This window comes from Natrix helvetica, assembly GCF_964273705.1.
Source record: "Natrix helvetica genome assembly, chromosome: 1".
In the NCBI taxonomy this organism is placed as follows: Eukaryota; Metazoa; Chordata; class Lepidosauria; order Squamata; family Natricidae; genus Natrix; species Natrix helvetica.
Window position 1 is genome coordinate 33,559,645 of NC_138548.1, and position 27,199 is coordinate 33,586,843.

General features: G+C 38.9%; 1 protein-coding gene across 1 annotated transcript in view; it reads right to left on the reverse strand.

Annotated features, from left to right (window-relative positions):
• The window catches only part of KCNH5 (potassium voltage-gated channel subfamily H member 5), a 253,979-nt gene that overhangs the window by 65,056 nt on the left and 161,724 nt on the right, over positions 1 to 27,199 (reverse strand). Inside the window, exons 8-9 of the mRNA XM_081935609.1 lie at positions 23,082 to 23,281; positions 5,632 to 5,884 (exon numbers count right to left, since the gene is read on the reverse strand). Of these exons, the coding sequence (XP_081791735.1) occupies positions 5,632 to 5,884; positions 23,082 to 23,281 (453 nt within the window). The remainder of the gene's footprint in view (positions 1 to 5,631; positions 5,885 to 23,081; positions 23,282 to 27,199) is intronic.

Here is a 27,199-nt window from a genome sequence, read left to right on the forward strand (position 1 = left end):
TCAAGCAAAACCAAGCATGTAATAGTGATTGTCATACCATGTGCATGAATCACACAAGTGGCAAGAAAATAGGGGCAGTCAGGCATAATACAGGTTATGTAGACAGTAAACACAAGGTCAATCAAAATGGACTCAAATGTCTATATACCAATGCACAGAGTATGAGGAATAAACAGGGAGAATTAGAAATTCAAGTAAAAGAGGGCAGATATGATATTATTGCCATTACAGAAACTTGGTGGGATGAAACTGACAAATGGAACATACAGCTAGAAGGATTTAAATTATTTAAAAGAAATAGACCAAATAAAAGAGGAGGTGGAGTTGCACTATATATAAGAAATAACTATGTCTCTACAGAAATAGAGCACAACAATAATGAGAACTATCTTGAATGCATTTGGGTCAATATTAAAGGTTGTGGGGGAAATGACATTGTCATAGGTCTATACTACAGGCCACCCAACCAAGCAGAGGAAGAAGATGAACTTTTTGCTAGTCAGCTAACTAAGGTATGTAGGAAGCACACCACAATAGTAATGGGAGATTTTAACTACCCTGACATCAACTGGGAAACAAACTCTGCACCAAGTGGAAGATCCAACAGGTTCCTAACAAACCTAGCAGACAACTTTGTTTTCCAAAAAGTAGAGAAGGAAACAAGGGGATCAGCCATACTGGACTTAATTCTCACTAACAGAGAGGAAATGATAGAAGGTGTTGAAGCCATAGGAACCCTGGGGGCAAGTGACCATGCAATATTGGAATTCAACATTATCCAAACACAAGTAGTAGAACAAAGTCAAACTAGAGTCTTGGACTTTAAGAAAGCTAATTTCAATAAACTTAGAGAGAGCTTGGGAAAAATTCCATGGATGAGAATCCTCGAGGGGAAAACAACTCAAGAAGCTTGGGAAATTTTGAAAAATGAGATTAGAAAAGCCCAGTCTAACACAATACCAATGAAGAAGAAAAACAACAGCTCCCAAAAGAAACCAGCATGGCTGCATAAACAACTATCTGAAAGACAAAAAAAGTAAGTATAAAAAGTGGAAGGAGGGGGACATAACTAAGGCAGAATATCAGCAAATAGCCCGAGCCTGTAAAGATGAAGTGAGGAAAGCTAAGGCTCACAATGAAGAAAGGCTTGCCACAAAAGTAAAAATTAACAAAAAAAGCTTCTTCCAACATGTTAAAAACAAGAAAAAAGTTAAGGAAACAATTGGTCCATTGCTAGGAGAAAGTGGCAAGAAGGTGACAAGCAACAGGGAGAAAGCAGAACTATTTAACTCATGTTTTGCATCTGTCTTTACACAAAGGGATAAAACAGTCCAACCTATCAAAAGCAGCACCACAAAATTAGGAACACAAATTGAAATAGGGAAGAAAATGGTAAGTGAGCACCTGTCTACCCTAGATGAGTTCAAATCACCAGGACCGGATGGATTACACCCCAGAGTTCTGAAGGAACTAGCAGACGAGATCTCAGAACCACTGAATTATATCTTTCAGAGATCCTGGAACACCGGGGAACTACCAGAGGACTGGAAAAGAGCTGATGTGGTTCCCATCTTCAAAAAAGGGAAAAAATTAGATCCAGGAAACTACAGACCTATCAGCCTAACCTCAATACCAGGAAAGATTCTGGAAAAAATAATCAAGCAACGAATTTGCGAACACCTAGAAGCAAACAAAGTAATAGCCAAAAGCCAACATGGATTTGTCAAAAACAGATCATGCCAGACTAATCTTATTGCATTCTTTGATAATGTGACAAAATTAGTGGACCAGAGGAATGCCGTTGATATAGTTTACTTGGACTTCAGTAAGGCTTTTGATAAGGTAGACCATAACCTACTACTAGATAAAGTAGAAGAATGTGGGTTAGACAGCATCACCACCAGATGGATTGGTAACTGGCTGACCAACCGCACTCAACGTGTAGTTCTCAATGGAACTGCATCTACATGGAGGGAAGTATGCAGTGGAGTACCCCAAGGCTCTGTTTTAGGCCCAGTACTCTTCAACATCTTCATCAATGATTTGGATGAGGGAATAAATGGGGAACTCATCAAATTTGCAGATGATACCAAGCTGGCAGGAATAGCCAACACTCCAGAAGATAGGCTTAAGATACAGAAGGATCTTGACAAACTTGAACATTGGGCACTATCTAATAAAATGAAATTCAATGGTGAAAAGAGTAAGGTTCTACATTTAGGCAACAAAAATGGAATGCACAGGTACAGTATAGGTGATACCTTACTCAGTAGTAGTAACTGTGAAAGGGATCTTGGAGTCCTAGTGGACAACCATTTAAATATGAGCCAGCAGTGTGCAGCAGCTGCCAAAAAAGCCAACACAGTTCTAGGCTGCATCAACAGAGGGATAGAATCAAGATCACGTGAAGTGTTAATACCACTTTATAATGCCTTGGTAAGGCCACACTTGGAATACTGCATTCAGTTCTGGTCGCCACGATGTAAAAAAGATGTGGAGACTCTAGAAAGAGTGCAGAGAAGAGCAACAAAGATGATTAGGGGACTGGAGACTAAAACATATGAAGAACGGTTGCAGGAACTGGGTATGTTTAGCTTAAGAGAAAGAAGGACTAGGGGAGACATGATAGCATTATTCCAATATCTCAGAGGTTGCCACAAAGAAGAGGGAGTCAAACTATTCTCCAAAGCACCTGAGGGTAGAACAAGAAGCAATGGGTGGAAACTAATCAAGGAGAGAAGCAACTTAGAACTGAGGAGAAATTTCCTGACAGTGAGAACAATTAATCAGTGGAACAGCTTGCCTCCAGAAGTTGTGAATGCCCCAACACTGGAAGTCTTTAAGAAGATGTTGGATAGCTATTTGTCTGAAACGGTATAGGGTTTCCTGCCTAGGCAGGGGGTTGGACTAGAAGACCTCCAAGGTCCCTTCCAACTCTACTATTGTATTGTATTGTATTGTATTACTTTATTTCTCTATTTCTCTCTCTATCCCTCTACCTACCAACCTACCTACCCCCTCTCTCCCTCCCTCCCTATTGTATTTCTCTATCTCTCTTTATTTCTCTCTTTATCTCTCTATCCCTCTATCTACCTACCTACCTACCTAATTACTCTCTCTCTCTTCCTACCTACCTACTGTATTTCTCTCTCTTTCTCTCCCTCTCTATACCTCTATCTACCTACCTACTTTTTTAAAAAAAAAATTGCCTCTTCAAAACCTTGGTGCATCTTAAACTCCAGTGTGTCTTATATTCTGAAAAATATGGTAGGTTTTAAGCATAGATCTCCACATTCTATCCAAAGCATTTTATTCTATAACCATCTTAATTCATATATTATCTAATAGGATGGAGTATTCTCTCCCCTCCCAAATAAGAATGAGTTGGAAGAAATGTATTTAACTGTATTTAATTGATCCATCTAGTTTAAGCTAATAGTTAAACTGAATTAAATCAATCTCAATATTTATTCTTGGCTCCTTACTTTGGGAAACAGGTAATCAAATGTGGCCTTGGCCCAAAGAAAGTTATGGTCTAAAGTTTCATTCCGCATGGGTGGGATTTAGCCAGTTTGAACCAGTCCGGGTGAACTGCTAGCTCCTATGATCAGCTGAGAGTGAACTGGTTCACTCCAACAATCAGGTGGGCCTGCCTGCCCGCCCCTGCGCTATACTGACCTATATTTGTTTGAAGCCCAGCTGATAGGCACGACAGAGCGGATTGCCATGTCTCAGCTGTATTACTCACCAGGGTTGCAGGAGAAGGTAAGTTTTTGAGCTGTTTTCAAACGCACTGTGAGCTCACGGAGTGCACTCAGCAAACTGGTTGTTACACCGGTTGAATTCCACCACTGCCATCAACAGTAAATAAAGACTATCTCATTTTACCCATTGTTAAATCTAAATGGGGTGGGTGTGTTTATTTTTCCCAATATTATGCCAAGCAAACAATTCACAGTTTTTATGAATGAGTTATTTCTGTTCTGATGGATGTAGTTTTAGAATGATGTCTCTCATTTTGATGGGATGTGCAGCACACTTTGTGATGTTTCCTTGGGGAGGCTGTTATTATATTACACACACTTCATTACCACAGTATTAGCAAGCTCATACAATAGCCAAGCCTGTTACATTTCTAGCTAATTACTGTATTAGAGCAAGTCATGGGCAAGAGAAAAATAACATGTATTCCTTTTTTCCCCTTAATTGCAATTAATATTGCACATAATATAAACAAGAATAGAAAATTATATGCAGCTCCTAACAGTCAGCAATTAATATTTACATCTAGGTGACCTTGTGCCCATTATTTAGCTTGAAATAATTATGCTCTCACAACCTACTCTCAAAATGTATGAGGGCACAAAGAAGGGTTTAAGTCATTAAAAAAATGACTCTTACTAATAGAATAAACAAATTTGGGATGAACAGAACAGAATGACTGAGTTAGAAGGAACCTTGGAGGTCTTCTAGTCCAACCCTATGCTCAGGCAGGAAACTCTATACCATTTCAGACAAATGGTTGTCCAATTTTTTCTTTAAAATGTCCAGTATTGGAGCATTCACAACTTCTGGAGGCAAGTTATTCCACTAATTAATTGTTCTAACTATCAGGAAATTTCTCCTTAGTTCTAAGTTGCTTCTCTCCTTGATTAGTTTCCAACCACTGCTTCTTGTCCAGGTGCTTTGGAGAATAGGCTGACTCCCACTTTTTTGTGGCAACCCCTTAGATCAGGGGTGTCCAAACTTGGGAACTTTAAGACTTGTGGACTTCAACTCCCAGAATTCCCCAGTCTTAAAGTTCCCAAGTTTGGACACCCCTGCCTTAGATATTGAATCACCACTATCATGTCACCCATGGGTATGGTGTGGGAAGTCCCTTTTGGGAGAGGGGGCGGTCTAGAAATACGAAATAAAGTAAAGTAAAGTAAAGTAAAGTAAAGAAGTAGGCTGATCAATTTTTGTTCCTAGTTTCTAATGGCTGTTTCAGCCCAAACCCTTACAGAATTCTTGTGGTTAAAAATCAAGGGAGAAAATTCAATGTATGCATTCATGAGCTTTCAGGGAAAAGGGAAGATATGAATATTTATGTTATATAAAAAATAAATAAGAATTAAGCACAATAGCTAAGTGGGAGAAATAGATTCAAACACCGTCTAAACTTTTGTAGTTTGTAATTTTGTCAAAAAATAAACTCATCAATGGAGTTTACCAATAACAACATTTCTAAATAGAAATTGCTAAACAACAAGAACTGGGCAATAGTACCGCCTTGACATTTTAAACAATTACCTCAGAGGTGGGTTCCTACCAGTTTGGACCGGTTGGGTCAAGTAGGTAGTAACTTGGCCTGCCACACTTCTGAACCAGTTCTCTCGGCGGCGCTGTAGATGCTGCCATCTTGTTTTTTGCTTCTGCCCACGCTCAGAAGCATTTTTAGTACTATGCATGCGCACATATCGCGCATTAAGTGCGCACACACACAGTGCGTCCCTGAGCGAACCGGCAGTAGCAGCAGCTGGAACCCATCCCTGAATTACCTTATCACATTACATTAAAGTGTACCAAAATGCCCCATTGGTATCAGAGTAATAGTGGCCATACAAGATGGCCACCACATCTTTATCCTACCTAAGATGGCCACCACCTCCTCATCCTGTATGACTTCTAATGATCCTGAGACAACAAAGCAGAGGGCATCTACGCTTTCACCAGCATGATAGATAAGGTCTCCGGGAGCACAATGGATCGTCTGGAATTCCACTGCAAGTGCTCTCAGGCAGCCATCGCTAGCTAGCCGAAAAGCTGGATGTTCGTTAAAAACCTTCCGATTGAGATGTACACAAATATCCGCTCTCATGTCCTTGGGACATATTGAAAGGACCTGGAGGGAGAGGAAAAACATGACAATGAGTGAAATTTAAACAGACAGTATGAAGCTTAACATACATACATACATACCTACTTTAATACATTATCTTTGTGATAGTGGCAAATATCTGTAGCTCGGGTGTAGAAGCCAACCCACAAGCTCGGAGAATGAACCGCCACCCTCATACATTTATATTGTTTAAAGCGCTCTAAAATACTTACTTAGTCAAATCTTTTTAAGGCAAGCCTGTATTACCTGAACATATTGTAAATGTATAATTTAGAGAGACTACAATAGGTGATAATAATTTTTCTAAATGCTTCCAGAAAATTATTAGAAAAGAAATGTTGGAACCAAGAATTTGAATCATTGGGCATATATTTTGCAGAAAGTACAGTTCTTTCCCATATACTGATATATAATCAGTGTGAAACTTGTTATAATTTAGGATATACCAAGGTTCACATTGATTTTGAATCCCCATTGTTTTATTTTATAGTTGAATTGCTTTTGTTGTAAGTTGCTCAGAATACTTTGTTTTTGGCGGTGCCATACACAAGTTTTAAATGAAACAAATGAAAACATTTAACACTTATTTGAATTCAGCAGGACTAATTTTCATATAATACATACAGTAAATATTTGGATAAATAACTCTCTATTCCCTAAATCTCCCAAGCCAATTTGTTTTTAATTATTTTCTTTCTTTCTTTTTGTATAATGGATTTCTTTTTAAGAATGACTTCAGAGAAAATTGCAATTAATCAAGAGCAGATTAATAGCACCAAAACAATCTAAGAGATGATTAAAAACAGAAACAGCAGGAGTAGGCTCTTAAAGGAATGCCTGAAAAACAGTGTTTCAATTAATAGAATAGAATCTACAACTTAATTTATTCACCGATCCTAGGATTTGGGATAGACACAGAAAGAAACAATTGTCCAGTAGTAGCCAGAAGCTGCTTTGAGGGTTCTTCATTCTTAGATCTATGATCCTCTGCCTATTGTGCTTTTCATTGTAAACCCATCCCTTACTGACATCACTCTGCAGATGTCTGCAGATGTAACATTTTTTTCTTCCTCCAGATGGTTAGGTGCCATCATATTGGGCTTGGCTCCTAATGGCTTCATAGCTAAATGCTGTGTTAAATGTTAAAATTCACTTCTGCAGATAACCATACTTAATTCCTGACATAAAGAAGCCAATGTCATTTGAGTGAAATTGGCAAGAGTGGGGACTATCTAGAGCAGAGGTCTTCAAACTTGGCAACTTTAAGACTTGTGCACTTCAACTCCCAGAATACTCCAGCCAGCACAGCTGGGAGAGTTGTGGGAGTTGAAGTCCACAAGTCTTAAAGTTGCCAAGTTTGGGGACCCCTGATCTAGATGGTAAGTAGTACTGAAAACTTAATGCCTACACTAGGCTTTAATATAAACCCAAAATATAGGGCTATAGTAGTATTTTTTTAAAAAAAATCTATCTTTTGAAAAATCTATGGTTTCTTCCCTTAGAAGGAACCACACAATGTCAGTGCACTGCAATGAATTCTGGGGAAAATCTGGATTTCTAGTGTTCCATGTCAATGAAGAGAATGACCTAGAATAATCCCTTACTCTTCATACTTTTAAAGAAGATTGAGCAATTGTAGACTAATGAATTAATTTCTCTTTAAGCAAAGTTAGCTACTTCTATGAAGAACTTCATCATGGACATGAACGTTTATTTCATGTCTTATTTCCTTTAGAATAGGCGTGTCAAATTCTATTTTATTGAGAGCCACATCAGGATTGTGTTTGATCTCGGGGAGGGGGGGGCAGAGTAGGCAATGCTAGGGTGGGTGTGGCCAACTTGACATCACTTGTGTTGGGGGCACCTGTGGTGGCCCGAATGCTCTGCCAGAGAAAACGGGCTTCCGAGCTCCTTTTTCGGCTGCGACAGCCTCCTGCAACCCTCTGCCAGAGAAAGTTCCATTTTCACCAGCAGAGACACCATGGGCCAGTCCTTCACTGTTTCCAGGGTGGCCCTGTGGGCCAGATCTAAGCACCCTGCAGACCAGTAAAGTCTCCCCTCGCACATATGTGCTAATCATTCCCAACTCTAGGGAGCGATGCTCATTCCGGTTTCAAAGCCAAAGAGCCAGCGCTGTCTGAAGGCGTCTCCGTGGTCATGTGGCCAGCATGACTAAACGCCGAAGGCGCATGGAACACTGTTACCTTCCCACCAAAGGTGGTTCCTATTTTTCTACTTGCATTTTTACATGCTTTCAAACTGCTAGGTTGGCAGAAGCTGGGACAAATGGGAGCTCACCCCATTACGCAGCACTAGGGATTCGAACCGCCGAACTGCCAACCTTTCTGATCAACAAGCTTAGCGTCTTAGCCACTGAGCCTCCACATCCCTTATATAGGACAATATAGAGGACAGTGTAACAATTAGCCTGGTGTTATGTCACATCAAATTGCTGCTGGAGCAGAAAACCTGGGGTGAATATAGGGATTGTATTAGTCATCAGCCACCACGTATACACAGGGACAGATCTGTCTATTTCCAATTTGTATGTTTTCTCATTTTTGAAACTTTGAGTTAATTCTGTTCCATTTCTGTGTATTTTAATAGGTAATGACCATTCACACCCTAATACTAACATAATTTCCCCAATTATACCGTATTTATACATTTTTCGTAAGCATGCAATCTTCTCCATTGTCAATTCTTGAATTTGAAATGGCCTGCTAGAAGCTACACTGAACTCTCTGTGGCTGTAGTAGACTTTAAGAAGGTACGAATGGAGTCTTGCTCAGTTTTGATTTCAGTGAACAATTCCATTTTCCACCTCTCTGAAAAATTTAGATTCTGACTTCACTGTTCTATGATGTGGGAGAGGAATTGATGTCTGACGTGGATCCATGCTTTTTTTTTTCTGTTCTTGCACAAAAAGCTAGAGTTGTTAAATAGGAAGGAAGACGCGGGTAGGATAGAAACATACAGTGTGCTGCAGGGGCTAAAATCTTGGAAGACTCATATTTCAGTCCAACCTCACCATAAAAAAGCCTTGGGGCAAGAGTGGGCAAATCATCACCTCTCAGCTTTATAGAGCTCTTGTTGTGGGTGAAGTAAGGGAGTGCTATAACTGTCCCTTTCAATAGGGAGGCAGAGCAAGCGGAGGAAAAGAAGACTAAGAGGCAGAATGCAGGAAGGATGGTTTTTCAATCTCCAAAAAGTCATTTCCAAAATTGTCATTTGCACATTACCAAAGGAAAACAACAGTGGCAAAGATTTCCATTAGAATGCGCATTTGAATTAATCTATAAATTCTAATTATGGTTTGATTTGAAATATAATGCACATTATTGCAATAGAGCAGGCTTTGTTCGTGTCAATGAAATGACTGCTGTTCTAACCCTTTTGACAGATAATTTAAAAGGCTCTGCTGTCTATTCTAGGTATATAAGTTTGAAAATGAATTTGGACTAGACAGCCCTGCAAATAAAGAATGTCTTCAAACAGAAGTTCTATTAATTAGAGAATGGCTGGTCAGTTAGGTATCATAAGACAATAGTAGGATTCACTTTGTCCATTTTGGGGACAGAGTTCAATCTATCATTCAGAGTTCTATATTTCATTCAGATTTTAAATTATTTTTTTAAAAAAACAAGCAAACAATTAGACTTGAGGGTGGACAGAAGTTGCATTGTATTATCTTTAAAAATGGCAAAAAGATCCCTTATTTTGTATGTTTCTGAAGAGCAGACGCACTTTTTTGAATTCAGTTTCTGATTTCTGTATAATCATCTCATTTGGTAATATGTTTAAAGTAAGAGCAGTAACAATTTGGAGTAACAGCTTGCAGATTTCCTTCCTGCCTTTGATTAAGTTGCAGTGAAATCCCCAGACTTGCTCCCACTTGGACTCAGTCAAAAATAGTTTTAATCTCTACATTCAACATTTGCTTACAGCAGCTCTCAAAATCACAAGGCCATCTAGCATTCCTTTCTCTTCATCCTACTGACATTTCAACCTTATGTACTGTATGGAGGCTAAAAGGGAATTGTCAATCCTCTTTAAAGTTCGCAAACAGCTTTTTCCTTCTTGATGTTCAGTTTTCTTTCCAATCCACCATTGACAAGGTATATGTTTCAAATTAATCTCAGCAAATTCTGCTTCAATTCCCAGTCAGTCTGGGAGATACACAGCAAGACAGAGCACAGAAACTAAGATTGACATTGGTTTTGAATGTATGCCTTGCAGTGTTGTTTGGATTGTTCTGCTCTGTTTCACTCTCCAGTGGTTTCATGTCTATATGAGGCTGGAATTGGTATGAAACTAATTAGTTGCTGGATAAATGTTATCCATGGTCCACCCCAATGTATTAAGCATGCTGCCTCATAATTTTTCCCTCCAGGGGAACCCATTTCACCTCCAAAAGTCAAGCAAGCTGCCATGTTCACTTCTCAAAGCCAGGTACAGTGTACTATTCAAAGGCCAGTTATAATTGCTATCAAAAAGGCTGTTGTGTAAATAATTTGGTGCATAAACATAGTTTTGCACTCAGAAGGGGTAGAGATTTTAAAAAAAAGCAGACCTAAATTCAGATGGAGAAGTTTTGAGCTTTTATATCAGATTCTGTTTTTTTCCTAATCTTTCACATTAGTTGGTGACTTGTAACCTGTAAGAAAACTCCTGTTTTTTCAGATACATTATTTCTCTCATGAATATATTGCATGCGTTTTGATCCAATCATCTTTGTAAATTATTCTTCCTTATTCAATTATATGTTGTATATTTTTTTCACTATTATCTTCCTTTTTCTACTTCTTTTCCCTAATAGACATGCTTGCAGTTTATCAAACATTACAAAAATGAATATTTGTTTGCACAGTATGGGTTTTGCTTTATCTCTGCTGGTCTCCCTTATATTTATCCCCCAAATCTGTTCTTCAGAAGCAGGTAGGAATTCATAAGTAGCTGTAAAGGGCAGGGTTAAAATTAAAAACCAAATCATTTTTGGTGTCCTCTTCAGAGCATAGATTATATGTAATCCTTTTTATTCATTCTATTTAGGATAACACTACAAAATTCTGAAATATGTATATGCTGAAAGCATATGCATATTGAGTTCTGCTATGAATTTTCTCTTGATCTTCATATGACTATTTCATCACTGTATCAATTTTAACAATTAAGTGTAATATACTAACCAGTATGTTAAAATCAACATCTTCCAGTACCTGTATTCTTCTATCTCTGTATGATTGAAACAATTCAGATAAAGAAGTGCAGTACACAGCTAAAATCATAGACATTCTACTGTTCAACTAGTGTGAGTGTGTGTTTGTGTGTGTGTAGTTATTCTTGACTTATGAAGATTGGGATTGGAATGTCCGTCATAAGTCATCATGGTCATAAACTGAGGCAGATCAGATTTTACAATGATATTTACGATGGTCATTTAAGTGAATCACTGCAGTTGTTAAGTGAACCTTGTGGTTGTAAGTGTGAACCCATTCTTCTGAATGACCATTTTTTGTGGTGACAACAAAAAGGTCACAAATTTGACTGCAGGACTTTGACTGCAACATAAATGTGAGTCAGTTGCCAAGCACCAAAAATAGAAATAATGTGACCTTAGGGTAATGTAGACCTTATGGTGGTAGTTTAATAGTCATAAGTGGAAGGACCATTCATAAGTGCAAAGACTGGAGTTTTTTCAGCAACAATCACTAATCAAATGGTTGTAAGTCAAAGACTACCTGTAATTTAAGTTGATTACAAATCTTCTTAATTTTACAGAGGACAATCCTCTATTCAAAGAGTTGTTAAATGAAAATCTCGGTTTAAAAATATTCTGTTTTTGAATAAATTAGTTTTAAACACACCTAAATGGAGAAAGATCAGAAGCTTTGCAATACCTGGATAGCTGAATGAAGAGGCACACAGAGCAACTAGCTGCAGTTTCCAAATTACTAAATTACTGTGATTGAAATAGATATATACTGAGGCATCCTGTATTTCTGTCTAAAATATGGTAATTGTAAGTTTTGCTCTTGTTTTGACAATGACGACGATCATGATCATTATCCTGAATCAATCAACTGCCGGATGAAAGCCTCCAGGGCATATTGTTAGGGATAGATTTTTTCTTCTTCTTCCCAGCCTAGGGCTAAGGGACAGCCACCCAAATAATTTCTATGCTAAGAGAAGGATAGCTCCTATCTCTCATCTCTCCACTCACAGTCCAGGACCTTGTCTACTATCCCATGCTGGCTCTCAGATAGAGAGAGATAGAGATAGACAGATGTCAATTCATATTTTCTTCTATTCTCTTTGTTTGATGATGCAGAAGTAGCTCTTATAAATACGTGACATTCAGAGGGAAAAAACTAGGAACAATCCAGGGGGGTGGGGGTGGAAATCACTTCTTTGCTTCTTCATCTATGTTCCCCTTGAGATTGAGAAAGCAAGCTTCTTATCCCAGAGGAAATGAATCCAATATTGTTTTTCCTTTCCTTCAGCATTTTCTAAACCCAGCCCAGCAGTTTAAGATAAGTGGCTGGAATAGCTGAGAAACACCCAAAGAGAGCAGGGACAATAAAAACTGAAAAGGAAAAGTGGACAGTAATGACAACCTACATAACGAGATGCTGTAGTTAGGGTGGGACATAGCTGACAAAAGTATGTTAAAATGTATTATTATTATTATTATTATTATTATTATTATTATTATTATTATTATTATTATTATTATTATTATTATTATTGTTATTATTAGTAATAGTATTCTAAACATATATAATGCATTGTATTATTTCAATACAATGCTACTTGTAGAGTATTGACTAAAGATTATTAATCTTTTGACTTCCGGTTCCGGCTGCGGTTCGCGACAGGCAGGTTCTGCTCGCCCCGCGCACTCCTGGTGGGCTCCCCACTGATCCAGGGGGCACAGGACGCCCTGGAGGGGCTCCTGCCAAGGGGGCAGCATAGCGGGGGACACCCTGAGTCGGCGGCGGCCGGGGGGGCTCCCTGCATCGCCCTAGGCACCGGGAGGCAAGAGGAGAGGCGCCGCGGCGTCTTCGTGATGAGGCAGCTGGAAGAAAGCAAGATTTGAAGGACGCAGTTGCTGTGTGGTGAGGTGGAAACTTTCCCCCGTTCCCTTACTTGGCTGAAAGGAAAAAAAATTGCCAGCTTTTTAAAACTGACTTTCAACTTGTTTTGGAGAAGCGTGACTGGAGGGAGGGGGATTTCCCCCCCTTGGACAAGCGGCTTTAAACGCTTTTGCTCTCTGCCCCCAGAGGAGGAGGAGGGAGGGAGCCATGCAACGAAATCACGCTCATAGCAAAGGCAGATTTTGGACTGCAATTGTGTAAATGAGGTGATGATCTGAAAACTTTGAAAACTTTTGGTCTTTGCCTTCTGATCCCGGAGCTGGCAGGGCAAGATGGCACACTTCCGTCGTCTTCATAGACACTGAAACGTGACTCCACCCATAGAAGCTTCAGCCATCTTGTCTTTGTCTCCGTGGCACTCAGACAAATCTCTTGTTACATTGGACTCTGGGCTTGGAACAAAGGACTTTATTACTTTATTGCCAGGAGCTGAATACAGAAAAGGTTCCTATCTGCTTGGACTCTCTGCCTTGTAACCTCCTTGGTGGTTTTCCTCCCTAATTGTTTCCTCTCTGTATTGACATTGTTATCTCTGCTCATTATAATGCCACCCAAAAGACCACCCCCGGGGAAGCCAGGCTTTGCAGTCTCTGCCCCGACATCCTCAGCGTCCAGCCCCAGCAGACAACAGACTTTAACCTCCCTGCTTCAGCCCAAGCCTTCTGAGGTGGACTTTCAGCAGATGTTTCAACAGATTTTAAAGGGACAGGAGGATTTAAAAAATCAATTTAAGGAGATGAATGAGCAGCTTAGAGAGAACCAAGACCGGGCGATTAATAATTCACAGAGACTGGATCTTTTGGAGGAGGAGACGGCTGAGATGAGAGGGGAGGTGGGGGGAGTGCAGAAAGGGAACCAAGAGCTAGAGAACCACCAGTAAAAATGGAATTTGAAAGAATGTCCTTTTTCCTTAGGTTTCAAAATGTGATTGAGGCAGATGATGAAGATTTAAGGGACATTATGACAAACCTTTTGGCTGAATACATTAAAAAAGACAAACAACAGATGGGGTGGGACATGGACCTGGTTTATAGAGTAAACTCAGCAAACGCTAGAACACATAATGTTCCAAGGGAGGTACACATTAAATTCCTTAGAAAGACTACAAGAGATGAGATTCTGAGTGCACAAAGGGGGCAAGCACTAAAATACCAGGATAGAGAAATAGCCATTCTGAAACAGATCCCTAAGAAAGTGAGAGAGAGAAGAAAAAACTATTCGCTACTAGTGAAGAAATTATACCAGAAAGGGGTGTGGTTCAGATGGCTGATGCCTGAAGGTATGCTAATTTTCTGGGAAGACACAAGAGTCAGAATTAATACAACCATAGAGGCTCAGGCCTTTATGGAAAAAAATAGAGCCCTCCTAGATAAGCCTGATGACACTACACTAGACACACAAGACACAGGAGGGGCCGGAGCTCTGCTGGCGGGGGGAGAAGGGGCAACATCGAGAAAACTCAGATCACAAAAATGAACAAGAAAATCTGTTTGATGTAAAGTGATTGAAATTATTTGAAGATAAAAGTTTATATGCTGACAAAATACCATCAATTTGTAATAATCTAATGTATTAATAAATGAAATGTATGAGTACGGGGGGAGGGACCACCTCCTGCATATTGTAACTGCCAAAATTTGTAACTTATTCCACTACCCCTTTCCTTGTTTATTTTTTAAAAAACCAATAAAATTTTGTTTTTTAAAAAAAGATTATTAATCTTTTAATGTTTAGGTACCTTACCCCAGAGGTCACCAACTGGTAGTCTGCGGATAACTGGTGGTCCACAAGATAATTTTGGTGGTTTGTAGAAAAATTATTTCCATTTTTTATATTATACTAAATACTATTTATCTTTTTTAAAAAATCATATTAGTTGTCAGTGGGATTTAAAATTATGAATTTAGTGGTCCCTGAGATCCAAAAGGTTGGTGACCTCTGGCTTAGGCCATTAAAGGAAACACACATTCTGGTAGAGAGCAGTTCCCTGAGGATAGGTTCCAGCATGAATCCGAAAGCTAGGAAGATTTAAAACTCTGGTCCCGGTGACTGAACCAGATAGGATCCTTCAACCTTATCAGGAGACACATATATTTGTCTTCATTCATTAAAGGAAATGTTTGAAATGTTCACAATATTATTTTCTTTGTTTGATTGTCCCAGGTGGCTAAGAAAAGGTTTAAAATCAATTAAGGGTGACTAGTAAGAAAACAAACTGTACAATTAAGACCACACAAATCCTTCTAAGGCTTTGGTCTTGCAGAGTTTATGAAACTGGCTGCCTTAAAAGCAAGGCTATAAAAAGAGCCATTTCTCTTTTGGTATGTGGTTTAGGCATGACCGCAAGCAAACAAAACTCTTCTAAAAAGTATTTGTTCTTGTTAAAAGAATTGTGGTTTCTCATTTGGAAAAAAAATAGATCTTTTACATTGATATAAGCCTGTGGGACCAGAATGCAAGTATCATAAAGTAGTTAGAACTGCTGAGTTTAATAGAAACATTTTGTGTTTACAAGGAGACAGAGTCTTTTTTGAAATTATATTTGCACTAATTTAAGGAAAAATCCATTCCTAAATACTGTGGTTTTCTAATTGTTTCCTTGGCAATGAGAATTTAGAAAGGATAGGACATTGATTTCATTTAATTTTTAATAGTTTTTATATACAGCTTCAATTTTTTGCTACAGTTGCCTCTTCTCAAACTATAAAAGAATAGCGAGACATATCGAGATCCATACTGATATAGGGTTAGGAAAATAAAACAATATACAATATACAATGGAAAGAAGAAAGACTTGTTGAAAAAATACATACTTAGAACCAATAATGGACAAAAAAAATAGAGAGAAAACTGCTTCCCAACGGCTGCACATTCAAAAAAGTATGAACAAAAATGCATACATCGGCACTACAGAAGGACATTGATACAAATATTATGAAGATATCTTATTATCAAATTCATAAACTGATGAAGAATCTGAACTGAACAAAATGTTTAAATAGTAAATGAGACCTACAAAATGGAATTGACAGGTTTGTCCATCCCTTAGTTAAACGATGGAAGAATCTGATCTCTGCCTGGGAACACACTCAGTGCCAATTACAACAAAGCTAAATGGACAATAGTGAGATCCGATTTAAGGTCACATCTAATGTTGCTCATATTATTTTTTCTATACTCCATCCCCATCCTGGAGGCAATAATATCAGATCTGTTAGATATCTACAATAGCAGCTATGGTTTCCACCAAGGTCTTCTGTACCAGCGGGAACAGAGGTTTGATTCTAATGGTTGAGAGTCTGACAGCTCCCTATAAAAGGGCTGCTGTCAGACCCAGATTTTGTTGGATTGTTCACATTTGTTGCTGTTAATAAAGAGCTGTTGCACTGTTAGCCTGTATCTGCCTATCCATTGCCCAATCTAACACTGGCGACAAGGATGGGATTGAAAGGCAACAAGGCGAACCAAAAAAGAGCGCAGAAAATTCAGCAAGTACATCCAGCACGGAGCTCAGCACGGTGTCAAGCGGCCATTTGTGAGTGGCAAGTTCGAATCGCCCTCTATACGAAAAAATGACTATGCACTCCCCATCAATTCCGTATGATCCAGTCACCGAGCACTGAGAGTCGTATATGCTCCAATTTGACTGTTTCCTAGAGGCCAACAACCTCGTGGGCATACTGGACGGCCGAAAAAAGAACATGTTCCTCGGGTACTGTGGCCGGGAAGTGTTCGAGATGGCAAAGAACCTGTCAGAGCTGACACAGCTGCAATCGGTTGCCTGGTACGTACTCCAGCAAATGCTAAAAACTCATTCCGTGCCGAAGCCGTCCAAATACGTTCGCCGGCATGAGTTTAATATCAGAAACCAGAGAGAGGGCGAAATGATAAATGAGTATGTGGCGCACTCCGTAAGGCTGCGGGTCGTTGTTCCACCCAAACTGCACATTGCAGTATTAGAGGCTTTACATGTAGGACATCCTGGAATTGTCAGGATGAAGTCCTTGGCTAGGAGTTACATTTGGTGGCCTAACATGCACAGGGAGATCGAAGAATGGGTGGCTACCTGCACACAGTGCCAGGAGTCCAGACCAGCTCCCCATGAGGTGCCCGCTAAGGAGTGAGAGCATCCTCAAGCACCATGGTCTAGGGTGCACATTGACTTTGTTGTCCCAGTTCATGGCCAGACTTTCTTAGTAGTTGTGGACACCTACTCGAAGTGGTTAGAAGTAGTCCTGATAACCTCCATAATGGCAGAAACGGTCATCAAGGTATTACAGAGACTTTTCTCCATGCACGGCTTGCCCAATGTCTTGGTCTCTGACAACGGGCCCCAATTCACGGCCATGCCATTCGAGACCTTCCTAGCAGCCCAGGGAATTCAGCATGCCCTGATCGCGCCATTCCATCCGGCCTCCAATGGTCAGGCTGAGAGAATGGTGAGATCTGCAAAAGAGGCCCTCTCTAGGATGGGCCCGGGAGATTGGCAAACACGGGTTGACCATTACCTACTAATTCAACACATCACACCCAGTGCCACCACTGGGAGAAGCCCCTCCGACCTTCTAATGGGTCACCGGCTAAGATCCCACTTAGACCGGCTACACCTGAATTATTCTGCCTCATCGCCCCTAGACTTCACAAGCAAAATTCGGAATTTTAGCATAGGGGACTCAGTATACGCCCACAACTACGCCGGAGAAACACTGTGGATTCCTGCCACAGTGATAGGCATCACTGGCCCTCGCTCTTACATTCTAGAGCTCGAGGACGGTAGAAACTGGAGAAGGCATATTGACCCACTCTACAACTCTACACCCACTCTACACTCTACACCCACTCTACAACTCCACACTTAGACCACCAGAGGTAACTCCTGCATGAGTTAGCCAAAGCCCTACCCAAACGGAGCAACCTCTCACTCCGCTTACCATCAGCTCAAGCTCGAGGTTTTCAGAATACTTATCTGGTGGTGTTGCAGGCCCGCAGCGAGCTCCAAGCGAACCGGCTCTAGAAGCTCCAACCACGGCCTGTGGAAGATTCCAGGAGCTTCCACCGAGCGGAGCTGTGGAGCAAACAGGTCCATCTGACCTGTCTAAGGAAACCCCTCCTACTGAACTGCGCAGGTCAGGCAGAGCTACACAAAAACCCGCCTACCTGTGTGACTACGTCACCAGTAGGATTGTTCCATCTAAGAGGGGAGGGGTGTTAGATATCTACAATAGCAGCTATGGTTTCCACCAAGTTCTGTTCCGGCAGGAACAGAGGTTTGATTCTATTGGTTGAGAGTCTGACAGCTCCCTATAAAAGGGCTGCTGTCAGACCCAGATTTTGCTGGATTGTTCACACTTGTTGTTGCTGTTAATGAAGAGCTATTGTACTGTTAGCCTGTGTCTGCCTATCCATTGCCCAATCTAACAAAATCTATGGCTGCACTAAAATAAAATGGTAAATTGCTTACCATGTAACAAAGGGCTGATCCACACGATCAACTTTCCCGTGTTCCAATACAGGCCACTGATAATTTCTTGAGGACAGTACAGCATAACACTGTACTTCATCCCATGCATCCCAAAAGGAAAACAACTCATTTTCTACTTTAAAAAAAAGACTTTTTCACATTGCAACCTCAAGCTGCTTATCTCTCATGGATAACTGCAAATGAAGCCTCCTTAAAAAAAAAAACCTTCTTTCTAGGATTTCATCTCATTCTTTCACTTTGGCCATAAGGAAAAAATAGGTCTGTCTTTTCTTTTTCTCTTTAAAAAAAAAAGCCACATGAAAGCTCTAATGTTCTCTTTCTCCTTCCTTCCTTCCATCCATCATCTATCCATCCATTGAAATCCATCAAGGGAGGACTACGAAAAAGGGGTTCAATCAGATATTATTAAAGCTGTTCCATACTTCCTTTCTCTCTGGACCTTTCCATCACGATAACTCAACTGTAATCAAGAAGCACGCAGACTATTTTTTTCCTTACCAGCTACCTTAATTGTTACTCTCATCTGAGCACACAGAGTCCTCAGTTCTCTGTCTTATGACCTATTTTTTCCATAGTTAGAGATGTTGCCTATTAATATTTCACTTGCTGTCAAGCGTGTTTCAATTAAAGTTAAGAAGTTCATAGCCAAGGAAAGTGTTTTCACTGAATTAAGAATACGGTAAACATTATTATAGCCATTTAAGATATGTTATTTGAAGAGCGTGTTTGGCCATTTCGCCAGTTTTTGGTGGACTACTTCAGACATTTTAATTTATTTTAATTTTTTTATTTAGTTATATCTCACCTTTATTATTATTTTACAAATAACCTTTATTATTTATTATTTTACAAATAACTCAAAGCAACAAACATATCCAATACACCCTCCTCCTCCTATCTTCTGTATAACCACAACCCTGTGAGGTGAGTTAAGCCAAGAGAGAGTGACTGGCGCAAGATCACTAAACTGACTTTCATAGTTAGGGCAAGACTTGAACTCACAATCTCCTGTCTTCTAACCTGGTACCTTAACCACTAGACCAAACTGATTCTTAAGATAGGGTTGGATTAAAAACAAAAAAAACACATTAAATTCACCACATTCAAGATATGGGTGTCTGAAAACGGAAAAGCAGTGGAACTTTTCAATTTAATTTTGGTTTCCAAATAAATATTTAGATGGAAATGCAGATTGACTGCTGTCTTAGATCTTCCATGAAGCTTATTGGATGACATTTGCCCATCTACTATTTCGTAGCCTAGCTTTCCATGCTGGTTTGGTGTAAAAATGAAATAAAAATGATTTACTTTGAGGCAAGATGGGAAATGTATGCATCCACTAATGGTCTTCTTAAGATTTTATTTATTTATTTAAGGTCTATGTCTTGATTGTTCTGGATAGGATCAAAATATTAAAATAAATAGAAAAGAATCAAACATTGGCAGCATCATTAGAAAATAGATATGTTATCTATGAGAAGTGCTTGACTAGATGAACATCTGTTAACTACCATATTCCCTGAGAAACTCAACATTAAAAACAGAGAAGACTTGAGACATATAACAAAAATGCATCCATTATTCTCAGTTTTTAACTTTTCACATCTCCAATTTATTCTACTCATTTTATCAGCCTGCAGCTATTTAATATGTGCTTGCCTAATATAGAATCTACATATTTATTGCAACCAATTTTTCATAATAATTTTCCATATTTTCCACAAATATAGACATATAGACATTGCATGCAAACACACACACACACACACACACACACACACACCACACACACGTTTCTTCATTTTATAAAACAATGCAAAGAAAATAAACTTCAAGCATCTGATAGTAGAAAACCATATCATGGTAACTTAAGTAAAAAGTTGAAGCAGAAAGCTCAAATGCAAACCTCTGAGAAGTTCAGACATGAAATGATAATTTCATTTCAGTAAATTAATTGAACTAAGAACTGCAAAATTATTCAAGTATCAATAAAATTGTTCTCTATAGCTACTACAAAAAATGACCTACAATTATGGTCACCAATTATGTAAGGAGCTTCCTCGGATGGCCCAAGAATTATAAAAGACAGCCTCCATGATATTTGTCCAAGACCTAAGTGGTTATCAACAACAGTATGAACATCTATTCAAACAGAGGTCTTTCACACTATATGTGATCTTTGTTTTTTTCTTTTAAGTAAAGATTCCCAAGATAGGAACTGAGGAATGTATTCCTTTCTACTGATTTAGCTGAACCGCCATAAAACAATAATTTCATTTCTGGTAATTGGAGAATGCAGAAAAAAAAATCCCAGAATTGTAGTTGAAGACATTATGTCTTATCTAAGAAATCTTGTTAGATTGCTTTGATTGTAGCATCTAACTAACAGTTCATTGTAAAATAATAGATTTTCTAGGACTTGTAACTCATGACTAAATATGATTAGTCATGAGGTACAAGATCTGACTATGTAAGCTTGAGTTAAATTGGGAAACAATAGAGAATGAAAGGTTAATTTACCACCCCATGTATTCACACCTAAATCCAAATCACTTTCTCTTTTACACATACACACACAATCACACACCCAATACATTGCTGCTATTATTTGCAAAAAGGTATTAGAAAGCAGTTTGTTTTGTATAGTACTCCATTTTCCATGACAGAATCACAGATGTGGAAAATCATCTATCATATGATTCACAAGATATACTGTACTAAAACCAAAGAATCAAGCGTAGACTCCATATTAAATAGTTATTCTGTATTTATTTATCAAACTAAAAAGCAATAGTAGAAGTCTTGGACAAAATTCTCTTTCTCTTTTACAGGGTTCAAAGATTGAGTCCACTATCTCATTGCTTATCTCATTTTTTGGAGTGTAACTGTTGGTGTTTTAAACAAAACTTGAATGTAGCACTTGGCTTAGAACAGTTTGCTCACTTCTGATTTAGAGTAACCCTAAAGCTACAATCATTTCTTCATAAAATTTGATTTGTTTTATTGGCCAACAATTGTTTTTAAACTCTCACAATATATGATTATCATTTTTCTGTCACCATAGGAACCCTGCTGCAAAAAAGTTTAAATATAGTTTTTTTTCTATTTAAGGTACATGTGATTGCTCCCTAATCCTTTTATTATTTGAATTGTAAAGAATGGAATTAAATTTGTAATAACTGAGCAATGTGCTGCTGAAATGTATTATCTGAAGCAGCATTAGATAATACTGTAATGTAATGAATTTCACTATAAAGAATGAGCTTACTTTTGAAATAGAGATTGGCTGTGAAGGTAGCAGGACTTGTTTTCATGGCTCACCGAAATAAATTCCAGCTAAATATTGCATTGCATTACTTTTCCTATGCAGCTATGGAGAAAGAATAAGCATGCAATTATATTTGCTTCATGCAATGACTTTGGGAACGGATAGTGAATGAATGGAAATGCCACACAGAATGCATACTATATGAATTTACAAAAAAAAAAAAAACCCACCAAAAAAACCATGAACAAACAGCCAAAAGCATCACATATCTATTGCCAATAATTGAGATAGAAGCTTGAAGGAAAAGTTATGCAAAATAATTTTATAACAAAGAAGTTATGGGAAAGGATAAATAAATATGTATTTTGGTCCTGTTCATCCCACGCTTCATCTCTTCATGTTCCCAGGAAAAGTTTGAAAGAAAATTGTAGTCTGTAACTGTATTGGATTGATGGCATTGAGTACCTGATACCAGTAGTGTGAATCAATTTCTTTTTTTAAAAAAAATTTTAAATTTTTATTCTCTTATATATAGTTACAAGTATATATTCACATAGTTATTATTCTTATTTATCTTTATCACTTTTACATATTTGTTTTTCCATATAAAAGGTTAAAGTGCTAAAGGTGACATCTTTGGGTTTGTAAAAAGCAATAGCAATAGCACTTAGACGTATATACCACTTCATAGTGCTTTTACAGCCCTCTCTAAGTGGTTTACAGAGTCAGCATATTGCCCCCAACAATCTGGGTTCTCATTTTACCGACCTCAGAAAGAGGGAAGGCTGAATTAACCTTGAGCCTGTGAGATTCAAACTGCCAAATTGCAGTCAGCCGGCAGTCAGCAGAAGTAGCCTGCAGTACTGCACTCTAACCACTGTGCCACCACAGCTCTTGAATGTTAATGCAAGGCTACTCATTTTTGTCTACATTTTCACTTTGAGGCAAATATGCAGAAGATACCAAAGAAGTAGTTAAAACAAGGCAGGGCGGCTGCTCCCAGTATGTACTGTACAGGTGTCACTCTCTACCACTTTGCTTCATGAATCTGGCCTGTCTGTAGGAGTCAATCAAACCATCTTGGTTTGAGCAGCAAAACCATAAGAATTCAATACTATTTTAAATGTCTTATATTGCTTCTCAACCCCTTGTTTTTGAGTCATGCATTCATCATAATAAAAAGATTTCAAGAATAGAAATGAAAATTGCATGTTTACACCATTCCCTTTGTGTTTAGTATATTATCTAATGTTCAAATGTTCTACCGCTGGAGTTTCACTCACACATTCGTACCTTCTCTGTATCGATCCCTTTCGACATTGACCATGTGGAGACAATATAATCCATGACACGTTCACTAAGGCCTTTGGGGACTTGGTATAACTTTAAGAAATCCCTCACATTGTTCAACATCTCATGGTACCGATTGGTGTTGGCGTACATTTGTTGGAAAATTGTAGTGACGTTTCCAAAAATAGTTGCATAAAGAAGAGCTGGAAGAGATCCAAAAGAGTAATTAAAAACCAGCAAAGAGACACAAACTGCCAGCAGTTTAATCAATGCTAAAGCTTCCTTCATTGTTTCATCGAATATTTTGGTTGCAGTCAATTTGCTGCTGAGCTGAGCTAGGAAAATATATTAATGGCAATTCTGGAGCAAGATGCAAGTGGAGATAGTAGATTAAGAAAACACATGAGGAAAGTTATTTAGAGTGCCACAAGTTCGCAACAGAGCCATCAGATATCTATAGCTCTCAGATCGAATGAGACCTAAAAGATAGAGCTTGGCAGGCCAAGGACTTAGATCTGATAGGCTAAGACAGAAGTAAATGATGTTCAGATCAATGGGAGAACATAATGGGGCTTACTCATTCAGTGGTAGAAACAGATAAACATGGTAAAACAGAATAAATGACACAATTTCTCCGTCCAAATTGAGCTTCCTGCCATTCACACTGGCTTTCCATTCTGAGGTGATGTTTCATTTTCTGGAACTTCAGGTCAGAGGAAGAGTTATTTTGTGCAAATCTTTCTGGTTTATTTAATATTATTGTTCCTTCTCACCTCCACTCTCTCCCTGTCATACAGGAAGATACAGTGAATAGTTTACTATAAATATTTTACCACTGTAGTGAACTTATATGTATTACAAGTAAATAGTATAAAAATAAAATCTGAACGTAACCAACCATGTCTGAAGGTACATATTGAACTAGTTTACACATCTATGATCTCTCCTTGAAATAATAGCATTGTTTAATTGAATGGATTGTTATATTTCTAACACTGTAAAAAGGATATTGTTATCATTTAAAGTTAGGAAGTTGCTCATTGATTCAGAGGTCCCTGTCATCAGGTTTCAGATAGGCATCAACTTATGATTGGTCACTTAACAATCAGCAGACTTCCACAAAAGATACTTAGGATTTGAATTCAAAGTTCCAACAGCTGGCCCCCTCCTAATGGTCATGTGACTGCATTTGGGGCACTTGGCAACCCGCTCACATTTATAGCCAATTGCAGCATCCCATAATCAGATGACCAAGAGCTGTGGTAGAGCAGTGGTTAGAATGCAACTACTTCTGCTGACTGCTGGCTGCCAGCAGCTTGGCAGTTTGAGTCTCACCAGCTCAAGGTTGACTCAGATTTCCATCCTTCTGAGGTTGGTAAAATGTTGTTGGGGCCAATATGCTGACTCTGTAAACTGCTTAGAGAGGGCTGGAAAGCACTTAGTGGTAAGTGAGTCTATGTCCTTTGCTATTTACATTTTTTGCTTGAAACCAGCATTTATTTCAAGTTTCTAGCAAAAAAAAATCCCAAGCCATAGCGAACAATGGATTCACTTAACAACTGCAGAATTCACTTAACAAACATAGCATTTACTATACAACCACCAAGTTCACTTAATGACTGCTGAAAAAAGGCTGTAAACTTGAGTGTGATCACATGATGACCTGCTCATGACCTCCATGAATTGTGGTGGCACAGTGGTTAGAGTGCTGTACTGCAGGCTACTTCTGCTGACTGCCAGCTGCCTGTAATTTGGCAGATCACTAGGCTCAAGGTAGACTCAGCCTTCCATCCTTCCGAGGTCAGTAAAAGGAGGACCCAGATTGTTGGGGGCAATATGCCGCTTAGAAAGGGCTGTAAAGCACCGTGAAGCGGTATATAAGTCTAAGTGCTATTGCTAAGTTCTATTAATGACCAACACAACTTACGATTGTAAGTGAAGACTCAATTATGGTCCTACGTCAAGGACTACTATAATAAAGTACTGTTGAATATAAAGTTTAAGAGCCACAAAAAGGGAAACACGTTCTTTTTTTCTTCTTTGTAGTCTCATAATTTTAATTTCTGCATTTGAATTGGCAATAAATTGTTTTTTTTCCTGGCTCATGCCACTAGATCACAAAAGACAGTTATGCGAGGGTCATGCTACCTGAATACCCAGGGTTCACCAGGACTTCTGGAGAAAGAAGAACAGTCATTACTGGAAAGTTTCCTCATCTGAGATTGTATCATCTGGGAAATAAAGTGAGCTATTTTTCAGATATATAAACTTCACCTTTGTCCAAAAATACTGAGGTTTTCTTCTCTACTCTCTTAAAGATTTTATGTGCTGCTTGGGGTATGTTAATTGCAATTGATCCCTAGGAAATGTAATTTTTCAAGAACTGCTGCCACTTTAGACAAATTAAAGTCTTCTCCATTCCCCATGCTTTCTACCTTTGCATCTAAATATTGAATTCTTGGGATATCATTAATTGGTACCAAGTACAGAAAAACCAACAGATTGCATGCATGCAACAATCTTTAAGATCTCCTAAACAGCTCAGTGGCTAAGACGCTGAGCTTGTCGATCAGAAAGGTCAGCAATTCGACAGTTCGAATCTCTAGCACTGCGTAACGGAGTGAGCTCCCATTATTTGTTCCAGCTTCTGCCAACCTAGCAATTCTACTTGCATAAAAATGCAAGTAGAAAAATAGGGACCCACCTTGGTGGGAAGGTAACAGTGTTCCATGCACCTTTGGCTTTTAGTCATACCGGCCACATGACCATGGAGACGTCTTTCGACAGTGCTGGCTCTTTGGCTTTGAAACGTAGATGAGTACTGCCCCCTAGAGTTGGGAATGACTAGCACATATGTGCGAGGGGAACCTTTACCTTTAAACATCTTTAGTAACTCCTGGACTTTTTCCAGCCTGGGTCTAATTCCAAAGCAGCATTGATCTCACTTGTCAATGACCTGTAGTAGGATAGGAATGGAGTGTTGTAACATTCCTAGTCCTGCTTGATTTCTCAATCTTACTGGTTGTGATATCACTAATCATGGATTGCCTCATGTTGGGAGTGAGAGTTTCTCCTTCTTCCTTCATGATCAATTCTAGCTGCTACTGGTGGGGGAGACAGACGGAGCCCAAAGCTCTACTTTGTGGTCACTAGGTGAGGCCACCCGGTGAGAACATTCATAATTTAGTCACCTACCTTTCCAATGACTACACTACAAGGAACTGTACTAAAAGACTACTTGGAAGCTACCGCTAGTTTAGAATACAATGGCATGAATCATTACTGGTCTTTTTTGGTTTCTTAATGTAATAACCATAATTTGTAAGTTGTGCTTGTTGCCATTTGGCTTTTGGGTGCCATCTAAGTTGCTGGTGATGCACATAAATACCTCTATGGTTTAGAATCTGGATACCTTGGTTGTGTCTTTCTCTGGCTATTTCTGCCCATCCAGTAAGATGGCTCACCCTTGGTCCCATAGTAAGGCAACATCATCTATGTCTGTTCCTGCCCTCTGAAACATGCTTCCATCCTATGTCCCTATAGACACAACTTTACTGTGCTTTTGTAAAGCCTTAAAATTGAAGGCTGAAGTAGTTTTATACCGCTTTGTAATAGGTTTTACTGGTTTCCTAATTAGGACTTCTGAAAATGATAATTTTTGGCACTATTGAGGGGTTTTGGGGGGTGAGGATCCTTGCTTTATTTTATTTGATATAATCTGCCTAGGATTGCAAATTGTGTTTAAAGGAATCTCTCTAAACTTGATGTTTAAACCAATAGCAAATATATGAATAAAGCTCCTAAAATCTATGAGCCTTTATTAAATATAATGGCTGATTTCACATACGATTAAACAGTTCTGTCAAAGACACAACTATTAGCATTCCCATAACATTCTAATCTTAATTAGTCTATCTATAGCTTAGCATACCATGCAAAAACAGCTCATTTAACTAGGTTACACACCTGGAACGAGAAGTAGAAACTAAAAATTACTTTAATACAGTAGCTAAATCAGCATGCTAGATGAATCCACCTCCCGAGTCAAAGTCTATACAATCATATAAAAATAAAATCACGGGGAGGTAGATATCCAAAAATGACAGAGGCCATGTATCACT